Here is an 11,072-nt window from a genome sequence, read left to right on the forward strand (position 1 = left end):
CCCCCCACGTAATGCGTAGGAGTGATTTAAAGAAAGAGGAGGAGGTGGGGAGCATGGAGAGCAATGAATACAAGGTCCAGAGGAGCCTTAGACGGCGAGGCCTTGGAATGAACACTGGAGGGAGGTGACTGCAGAGGGGGAGTTTTCATACCATGCTAAAGAGTTCAGACAGGGCTAAGCAGGGGTTTTAAGCAAGGGAGTGAAATTAAGAGATTTGTCCAAGAAATACCATTCTAGCAGTAGAGGGCATGGGGCAAGCCTGGGGCCAAGGACCTGTCAATGAGGCTGTTAGGTAAATCCAGAAAGGAGGAAAGTGGATGGATTTGGCAAAGTGTAAAGAAGGGAAAATTGGCAGGACTTGGTAATCATTTGGGGTGGAAAAATACTGAAGGGTGGCTTGCAGGTTTCTGCTCCAGCATCGTGGTTTGGGATGGAGGCAATTTGCACAAGCTGAGTTTGAATTGCCTATGGAACAGAAGGCAGAAGAAGAGCCTACAAATGAGACTGAGAAAGGAGCAGCCAGATAAGTGAGAAGGGAGACCAGGGATGCGTGGCATCCCCAAAGCAGGGAGGGGCCCATAGTGCCAAGTGAGAACTCAGGGGAAGGGTTGGAACGTGAGTGATGATGTGTTTACACCGATATCCTTGGCACCTGCGTTGGTGAGATATTTTGGTGAGGTGGCAAGCTCAGAAGCCAGAATGTAAAGACTGGAGAAAATGAATGAGTAGTGAGAAGAGACCGCAGCTTCCTTTAAGAAGCCAGAGAAAGCAGCCCACTCTTTTTTTTTTTTTTTTTTTTTTTTTTTTTTTTTTGAGATGGAGTCTCGCTCTGTCGCCTGGGCTAGAGTGCAGTGGCCAGATCTCAGCTCACTGCAAACTCCGCTTCCCGGGTTCACGCCATTCTCCTGCCTCAGCCTCCCGAGTAGCTGGGACTACAGGCGCCAGCCACCTCAACCGGCTAGCTTTTTGTATTTTTTAGTAGAGACGGGGTTTCACCGTGTTAGCCAGGATGGTCTCGAACTCCTGACTTCATGATCCGCCCGTCTCGGCCTCCCAAAGTGCTGGGATTACAGGCTTGAGCCACCGCGCCCGGCCAGCAGCCCACTCTTAAAAGACACTTAATCTAGGCTGGGTGTGGTGGCTCACACCTGTAATCCCAGCATTTTGGGAGGTGAAGACAGGTGGATCACCTGAGGTCAGGAGTTTGAGACCAGCCTGGCTAACATGGAGAAACCTTATCTTTACTAAAAACATAAGAATTAGCTGGGCATGATGGTGGGCACCTGTAATCCCAGCTACTCAGGAGGCTGAGGCAGGAGAATCGCTTGAACCTGGGAGGCGGAGGTTGCAGTGAGCCAAGATCGTGCCATTGCACTCCAGCTTGGGTGACAGAGCGAGACTTTGTCTCAAAAAGTAAATAAATAAATAAACAAACAAACAAATAGACTTAATCTAAAGGGAGAACAAACAAGGCAGCAGGGCACAGAGGGAGAGGGCATTATTTATGGCTCTCAGGATCTGAGTACCTTCAATATTGACTTAAAAAAAATTAGGAAGTCTTAGAGCAAAGCAGTGTTACAGATTGAGTACCCCTTATGTTTGGAAACAGAAATGTTTCAGATTTTTAATTTTTTTGGATTTTGGAATATTTGCATATCCATAATGAGATATCTTGGGGATCGGACCCCAGTCTAGGCAATGGAATTCATTTATATTTCATATACACCTTGTACACATAGACTGGAGGTACTTTTGTACAATGTTTTAAATATTTTTGTGCATGAAGCAACGTTTGTGTGCATTGAGTTACTAGAGAGCAAAGGGTGGCTGTTTCAGCCACCCATGGCTCTTCAACCAATCTGTGGCTATTGGGCATCATATCATTTCTGACTCCAAATTTATATGCTGCCAATAAGCAATCTTTTTCTTGCACATAGTCACACGTAAGTACTTCACAGTGAGAAATACAACATACCATTAATACAGTGGAAAAATTGTGTGTTCAGAGTAACTGAGCAGCACAGTAGAGTAGCATCACCAGAATACCTGTGTCAGCTGCTAGACAACAGCAACAGCAAGCAACAGCAGCTTTCAGTCTCTACCTACAATGCTGTGTTTTGACTAAAAGGTTACTGTACTGTAACCCCCTTGGGGATGCAGAAATAAAGTGTGTGTTGTGTGCCTGCATTTTGAATGCAGCCCCCCATGGGGCAGGTGTGAAATATTCCACTTGTGGCCTCATGGTGGCACTCAAGAAGGCTGGAATTGTGGAGCATTTTGGATTTCCCAGTGAGGGATGCTCAACCTGCACTAGAGAGAAGTCCCTGCCGAGGCTGGTAGGAGGGCATGGAACAAGCCAACCACACTCTTATGTATTAGAGTTCAGGCCCGTTTCCTCTTGGTTTGTCACATATAGAACAACAGATCAGTTGGGGACAGGCTTAAAATAGCCCTTGGAGACTGTTGTTAAGTTGTCCCCAAACCACTTCCCCTTTCATTAATTAAATGACATTTTAGGATGCCCTACCGTGCCTGTGCTTCCTGGGGACTCTTGGCAGAAGAGTCAAGGATGGGTGTGCCATAGAGAATCATGGGGCCAGGAAATTGCAGAACAGGGAGACCATATACTCCAACCCCCTTTGTATAGGGGAGAAACTGAGGCCTCTGCCCTTCCCCCTTTTGATGCTGTGTGGGAAGGAAAATTTAAGGGACTTATTCTAAAAATCTGGGGGAAAATGAAAGAAAGTTGAATAACAATGTGAAAATCAGGTCCCATCCAAAGGGCCCTGTTTGTTTTTATTATTTGTGGCTCTCTCCTGTGAGCTTCCTTCTCAGCCATTTGTCTGTTCTCAATCCAGGATCCCTTCTAGACAGACTCCTTTAAAATGTTTAGAATCTTCCTTCTTCCTTGAACAGGCTAGGTCTCAGTATCATGAGCATGACCCTTACCAAGAAATCAACAGATCAGCCCCATATGGAGTAGAAGGTTCTTGCCTTAAATGCTGACTTCTCCAGGTCCTTGCCACCCAGCCCAGTCAGGGCCCAGAAGAGCTTTCATCCAGTGCACGAGTCATTTTCAGGAAGGACCCTCTCTCAGGGATGTGCCCAGGTGTCTGCACAGGTTGCTGTCACAGAGCTGGCTCCCTTTTGGGAGCAAGGTTTCAGGATGTTGCCTCTGACCCCAGTCCCAGGAATAGCACCAGGAGCACTAACTCAGGTGTTGTTTTTTTCTAGGTTCCTTCTGACCAAGGGGACATGGCTCTGAAGATGATGAGACTGGTGACTCAGCAAGAATAGGATGAAGGGGGCTGGAGATGAGTGGGTTTGTTTGGCCTTGGGACACAGAGCTGAGCTGAGGCCACTGAAGTGGGAAGCTGAAGCTTTAGGAAGCACCATTCTTCCCTGTATCTAACTGAGTGATCAAGAAGGTTCTGACCAGCTGCCGCCGAGGATAAAAATCATGGTCTCTGGAGGCAATTTGGAAATTATTTCTGCTGCTTAAAAAACCTAAGATTTTTTAAAAAAATGGATTTGTTTTAATCAAAATGAAGGATGATAATAGATTATGACTTTTTCTTATGACAGAAGCAAATGATGTGATTTATAGAAAAACTGGGAAACACAGGTACACAAAGAATGAATCAACACCTGTGTACCCCCTTCCTGGGGTGAGCACTGTTACCAATTTAGCATATGTCCTTGCAGATTTTTTTTTTTTTTTGCTATATATACATATATATTTTTTACCAAAATGAATCATTACTGTATGTTGTTTCACTATTTGTTTGACATATCAGTATATCCAAAACACCTTTTCATGTCAATAAATGTTCTTCTATAACATTTTTAATGGCTGTGGAGCATTCTACTTTATGGTTATATGCTAGTTTATTTACAAAATTCCCAATTGCTTCCAACAAGTATAATAATTTCTAGTTTGTTGCTATTATACACAGTGCTCTGTTGATTCACCCTGATGGTTAGATTTTTTGTACCTCCTTATTTTCTTAGAATAAATTCATAAAAGTGTAATTATTTAGTCCAAGGATTGCCACATTTCCTTAAAATCAAAATAATTAGCTCAGGACTTTTAACTTTGTATTCATAGCTCAAGATCTACATAAGGAGGTTCGACGCCATGGCTCACACCTATAAACCCAGCACTTTGGGAGGTCGAGGCAGGAGGATCACTTGAGCCCAGGAGTTCACGAACAGCCTGGGCAACATAGGGAGACCCCGTTTCTACAAAAAAATGAAAACATTAGCCGAGCATGGTGGCACACACCTGTAGTCTCAACTACTCGGGAGGCTGAGGCAGGAGGATCACTTGAGCCAGGGAGGTTAAGGTTGCAGTGAACCATGATCAAGCCACTCACTCCAGCCTGGGTGACAGACCCCCATCTCAAAAAAAAAAGATCTGCATAGGGTAATAGCTTCTAGGACTGTCTGAAAGAAATACCACCTCTTGCAGTTGCAGGGCTGGTATTTTATGTATGTATGTATGTATGTATTTATTTATTTATTCATTTGAGACAGGGTCTCACTCTGTGCCCCAGGCTACAGTGCAGTGGCACAATCATGGCTCAGGTGATCCTCCTGCCCCAGCCTCCTGAGTAGCTAGTACCATAGGTGTGCACCACTATGCCCAGCTAATTTAAAAATTTTTTTGTAGAGTTGGGGTCTCACTATGTTACCCAGGCTGGTCTCGAACTTCCAGGCTCTAGCAATCCACCTGCCTTGGGGTCCCAAAGTGCTGGGATTACAGGCTTGAGTCACCAAGCCTGGCCAAGGGCTGAAATTTAAAATAACATCTGGGACTCACACCTGTAATCCCAGCACTTTGGGAGGCCGAGGTGGGCAGATCACAAGGTCAGGAGGTCAAGAGTATCCTGGCTAACGCAGTGAAACCCCGTCTCTACTAAAAATACAAAAAAAAAAAAAAATTTAGCCGGGTGTGGTGGTGTGCACCGGTAGTCCCGGCTACTTGGGAAACTGAGGCAGGAGAATGGCGTGAACTTGGGAGGCGGAGCTTGCAATGAGCCAAGATCGCGCCACTGCACTCCAGCCTGGGCGACAGAGCAAGACTGTTTCTCAAAAGTAAGTAAGTAAGTAAATAAATAAATAAATAAATAAAATTAGAAAAATAACCAAAGCTTATTGCTGCAGACTGTGAGGAAAGAGTTAACAGCAGGTTGTGTCTACATGACCAGCCCCTTCAGACCCTGAGACTAAAAACAGTCTCCTGGGGCAGAGACTACACATGTCCCTGTGGTTCACGGTTAGCAAGAACTCCAGTGTACCCGTGGAAAGGAAGAACTTTAGAAGCCTGTGCTGGATACCCGTGGATATCACCAATGTGTATCCTTTTTACCTGCTGCTTGTGATGTGCATCTTTTGTTCCAAAAAGTTAGCTGTTAGTATAACCTGCTACTGAGCCCTGTGAGTCTTGGTGAACCATCCAACAAAGCAGTGAATTATAAAACAAGTTGAATTCCCAACCTCACAGAGTCTCTTCTGTTAAAAGTTAGTGCATTGGTTGGGAAGAAATGTAATTCTAAACATTGAGATGAGTCACCTGCGCAGATTTCAATGAAGCTAGGGGACCTCAAACCTTTTTGGCCATTAGAAGCAGCCCTTCCATGGCTGTCTAGGCAGGTTAATCGTGTCTTGCCCTAAGACCCTATAGTAAATTCCTAGACTTACCCAGGGCTCTTATTCCTGCTGTATAACATTCTCCCTCAACCCACCCCCCTACCTTCCTAGGTAATCCCTGTGATCAGTTGACAAGGGAAGGCAACTCTCAGGCTTGATTTACAGACAGTGCTCCACAGAATGCATGCATCACCTGAATGTGCATAGCTACAGCACCGTGGCCGCACTCCAGGACAGCCCTGAAAGATGGTGTGAAGGGAAATCCTCCCAGTGTACAAATCTTAGAACAGTGCACTCAGCTCTTCATTGTCCCTGGAAGGGGAAATAAACAGAAGAATAAGTCTGCTGGTTTAGCTGGATATTCAGGGACTTGGAAGAAACTTGATTAGTGGTTCATGCCTATAATACCAACACTTTGGGAGGCTGAGGTGGGAGAATCCCTTGAGTCCAGGAGTTCAAGACCAGCTTGAGCAAGATGATAAGACCCTGTATCTACAGAAAATAAAAACATTAACTCAGCATGTTGGTGCACCCCTGTAGTTTCAGCTACGTAGGAGGCCGAGGTAGGAGAATCACTTGAGCCCAGGAGGTTGGTTGAGACTAAAGCGAGCCACATTTATACTCCAGCCTGAGTGACAGGGTGAGACCTTGTCTCAAAAAGAAAAAAAACTTGATTAGAAAATTGATGACAAGAAGCTCTGAGGAAGAGTTACAAGACTAGATCTCTGAATGGCCGGGTATGAAGATCATTGTTTTCCATCTGAATACTCAACTAGGGCAAGGGAAGATTTTAATAATCAGGTGGGTAGTTGACCCATTCTGTGGCTATTAGCCTCCTTCAGCCCCTCCTGTAGACTCATGAACAAAGTGGCCATGGTGGTGGGGATGGAGGCTAGGCATGGGGTTGGCAACATGGACTTCCACTCACTAAGGGTGACCTGGTCACAGCCACTGCTGAGTGCCCCATCTGCCAGCAGAAGAAACAACACTGAGCCCCTAATACGGCATCACTGCTGAAGACATCAGCCAGCTACCTGGTGTTAGGCTGATTACATTGGACCACTTTTATTATGAGGCAGGCAGCACTGTGTTTTCAATGGAGTTAACACTTGCTCTGGACATAGCTGTGCCTTCCTTTCCCACAATGCTTCTGCCAAAACTAGCATCTGTGGACCTACGGAGTGCCTTATCCATGACCATGGTATTCACAGCAAATGAAAGGCAGCAGTGAATTTATACATGTGGAATTGACTGGTCTCACCATGTTTCCCATCCTCTTAAAGCAACTGCCTTGACAGATGGTTGAATGGCTGAAAATTCAGCTACAGTGCCAGCTAGGTGGGGATAGATTGCAGGGCTGGGGCACTGCCCTCCAGTATGTGGTATATGCTCTAAATCAACAGCCTTGTTTCTCCCATACCCACGATTCATGAGTCCAGTAATCAAGGGATAAAAGTGAAAGCGACTCCTCTCACTGTTAACCCTAGTGATCCAGTGGTAACATTTTTGCTTCCCATCCCTGCAACTTTAAGTTTTACTGGTCCAGATGTCTTAGTTACAACGGGAGAAATGTTTTCTCTAGGAGACACAGCAGATAATCCATGGAACTGGAGCTTGAAGCCACCATCTGGCCTCTTTGGGCACTGCATCAACAGGTAAAGTGCTGTCTGCAGTGATTGATCCTGACTATCAAGAGGAAATGGGGTTACTCCTACACAATGGACATAAGGAGGAAGAATGCAGGAGATCCTTTGGGGCACCCCCTAGTACTGCCATATTCTCTGATTAAGGTCAATGGAGAGCTACAACAACCCAATTAAGACCGCTAATGGCCCAGACCCTTCACAAAAGAAGATTTAAGTCATTCCATCAGGCAAAAAGCCATCACCAACTGAAGTGCTTGCCGAGGCCAAAAGATACATGGAATAAATCATAGATGAGGGCAGTCATAAGTACTCTGACCTTGTGACCCACTGTAGGAACGAGGACTGTAATAATTATGAGTATTTCTTTCTTCTGTTGATGTGAATCTATTTTAATAAATATTAACAAAAAAAAATTTTTTTTTGAGACAGGGTTATACTCTGTCACCCAGGCTGAAGTACAGCAGCACAACCACAGCTCACTGTAGCCTTGACCCCCCCACCTCCCAGGGCTCAAGTGATCCTCCTGTCTCAGCACCCCCAGTAGCTGGGACTGCAGGCATGCACCACCATGCCCAGCTAATTTCTGTATTTTTTGTAGAGATGAAGTTTTACCACGTTGCCCAGGCTAGTCTGAAACTCCTGGGCTCAAGTGATCTGCCTGCCTCTGCCTCCCAAAATGCTGGGATTACAAGCATAAGCCACCACCACATCTGGTGAACCAAATATTTTTGGTTTTATTTCTCATTCCTTTTTCATCTCTGATGTGCTAATAGTATTTAGCCTTTTTTATGACAGGGTCTTGCTCTGTCACCAAGGCTGCAGTGCAGTGGTGCAATCATGGCTCACCACAGCCTCCATCTCCTGGGCTCAAATGATCCTCCCAGGTAGCTGTGACCACAGGTGCACATCGTTGTGCCTGGGTTTTTTTTTTTTTTTTTTTTTTTTTTTGTGAGACAGGGTGTTGCTGTGCCCGGCTTCAAGCAATTCTCCCGCCTTGGCCTCCCAAAATGCTTGTACCTAACTTTACATGTAAATATTTATATTACAAGATGTCAAGGAAGGAATGTGAAACAGCTAGTAAAAGAATGAACATCATCCAAAGATGAAAAATGGACTCTGATGCTCTTCTGGGGAAAAAGATGTGTATTTCTGAGTGTAAGAGGGACAATTGTGTCATGGTAAGCAGAGTATGACTTTGTTATTGACTTCATTTGGAGATTAAGTGTGGTTTCAGGCAGTGTTATGGGTGCCAGGTTGACAAGGGGTGGACTGTAGTGTTTTTGTAATGTTTCAACTCACCTCGGCCGAGTTAAGTTTTTCAGAATTACCTTTCTTGTATGTTTCTGATTAGGGTAGCCTGCAAGAGAAATTCTTGGGAAAATGTGGAGGGTGAAGGGAAGCAGCAACCATTTTTCACTCACGCATGTTGTCGTTTTTCTGCTGGCTCAGCTCAGCTGAGCTCAGCTGCTCCCACTTTTCTCGGATCCTCCTAGAGCATGTCTGCTTCCTGGGCCAGGTGAGTGTGCTTAGCACTGTGAAGAGGGACCCAAGAACTGACATGTGTTTCTGTACCATGGACTCCATCTCTTGCTTGTGGGATTTACATTGTTCTTGTCCTTCTCCACTTTACATTCCTTGCTCCTTCCTGACTGTTGCCCTGTGTACTTCAATCTCCAGCATCAGAGTTGGAGACAAAAGCCTTATGAAGACTTCTTAACCAGCTCCACACTGCTTAAGTCAAATCCCTGGTACACCTTCCCCAATACACACAGCTGTGCACATGCAAACACACACACATTGTTCTGCTTCTCTAATTGAATTCTTTTTTATTTTTGAGATACAGTCTTGCTTCGTCACTCCAGTTCCATGGATTATCTGACTTTAGTGCGGTGGTGCGATCACAGCCGCCTTAAACTCCTGGGCTCAAGCCATCTTCCTGCCTCAGCCTCCCAAGTAGTTGGGACTATAGGTGCGTGCTACCGCTCCCAGCTAATTGATTTATTTATTTATTTATTTAGAGACAGAGTCTCACTCTGTCACCCAGGCTGGAGTGCAGTAGCATGATCTCGGTTCACTGCTACCTCTGCCTCCTAGATTCAAGTGATTCTCCTGCCTCGGCCTCCCAAGTAGCTGGGATTACAGACACGTGCTGTGATGCCCAGCTAATTTTCATATTTTTAGTAGAGATGGGGTTTCACCATGTTGGCCAGGCTGGTCTCCAACTCCCAGACTGTGATCAGCCTGTCTCAGCCTCCCAAAGTGTTGGGATTACAGGTGTGAGCCACTGCGCCCAGCCACCAGCTAATTCTTTTTTAAGTTTTATTTTTGTAGAGACAGGGTCTGGCTATGTTGGCCCAGCTAGTCTCAAACTCCTGGCCTCAAGCAATCCTTCCACCTCAGCCTCCCACAGTACTAGGATTACAGGCAGGAACTACTGTGCTCAGCTGCTGATTGAATCCTGATTGATACAAAACTTTATTATTTTAATGGCTTCAAAATTCTCCACAATTGGAATCTGCATATTTGATGTCTTTCTGTTGCCTATACTTGTGAGCATCAATTGATCAGATACAGAACTCTCAGTCACATCATTCTTAGTGTTACCATCTAATGTTGCTGAGAAATTTGAAACCAATTCGCCTCTTTCACCTTTGTAAATAATGAGTTTATTTTGTTTATTTTTTTATTATTTATTTTGAGACAGGGTCTCACTCTGGTTGCCCAGGCCAGAGTGCAGTGGCATGATATTGGCTCACTGCCGCCCCAACCTCCCGGTCTCGGGTGATTCTCCCACCTCAGCCTCTCAAGTAGCTGAGACTGCAGGGGCCTGCTGCCAAGCCCAGCAAATTTTTTTTGTATTTTTTGTAGAGACTGGGTTTTACCATGTTACCCAGGCTGATCTCAAATTCCTGGACTCAAGCTATCCGCCCTCCTTGACCTTCCAAAGTGCGGCGATTACTGATGTGAGCCACCGCACTTGGCCAACGAGTTTGATAAGTGGATGCTGTAAATCTTTTTGTTAAATTGTGTAAATCAGGAACTTCTGATGGTTACATTGATGTTTAGTTTTTAATTAATTTTGCCTGATGTGTCGTGAGCTTTTGGATCCCCAGGCTCTGATCTTCAGTTCAGCAATGCTTTCCAGTATTTATTTGAATATTGTTTTAAGATCTTTTTCCCACTTTGTTGTCCTTTAGCTTTCATTCTAGATACTTTTTCTCCAGACTCCCATCAACATCATTACTTTCTTTTCGGTAATGTCACTCTAGACTTTGAATTTCTTTTTTTTTTTTTGAGATGGAGTCTCCCTCTGTCACCAAGGCTGGAGTGCAGTGGCACGATCCCAGCTCACTGCAACCTCCGCCTCCCGGGTTTAAGCAATTCTCCTGCCTCAGCCTCCTGAGTAGCTAGGCTACAGGCGCCCGCCACCACACCCGGCTGATTTTTGTGTTTTTAGTAGAGACAGGGTTTCACCATGTTGGCCAGGATGGTCTTGATCTCTTGACCTTGTGATCTGCCCGTGGAGGCTGGGATTACAGGTGTGAGCCCCTGCGCCCAGCCAGACTTTGAGTTTCTAAAAGATTCTTAACTTCTATAATTATCTTTCTCCCTAACTTATTTTCCCTAGTTATGCCAGCTACTGTTTCACCTTATCTTTTCATCTCATTTACATTTCTTATTTCGTAGGCTCCTGGTTTGCTTTAATTTCCTTGAGAGGGAGAAAAGTATCTGTAGTTTCCTAGTGCAAAACTTCCAAGGAATGTCCCTCATTTA

General features: G+C 45.1%; 1 protein-coding gene across 1 annotated transcript in view; it reads left to right on the top strand.

Annotated features, from left to right (window-relative positions):
• SCPEP1 (serine carboxypeptidase 1) overlaps nucleotides 1-3,850 on the top strand; it is a 30,609-nt gene extending 26,759 nt beyond the window's left edge. The window contains exon 13 of the mRNA XM_033183598.1: nucleotides 3,235-3,850. Coding sequence (XP_033039489.1) covers nucleotides 3,235-3,297 — 63 coding nt within the window. The 3' untranslated portion in view covers nucleotides 3,298-3,850. The remainder of the gene's footprint in view (nucleotides 1-3,234) is intronic.
• The last annotated feature ends 7,222 nt before the right edge of the window (nucleotides 3,851-11,072 follow it).

The sequence above is a fragment of the Trachypithecus francoisi genome, unplaced genomic scaffold (assembly GCF_009764315.1).
Source record: "Trachypithecus francoisi isolate TF-2019V2 unplaced genomic scaffold, Tfra_2.0 Lachesis_group20, whole genome shotgun sequence".
Classification (NCBI taxonomy): Eukaryota; Metazoa; Chordata; class Mammalia; order Primates; family Cercopithecidae; genus Trachypithecus; species Trachypithecus francoisi.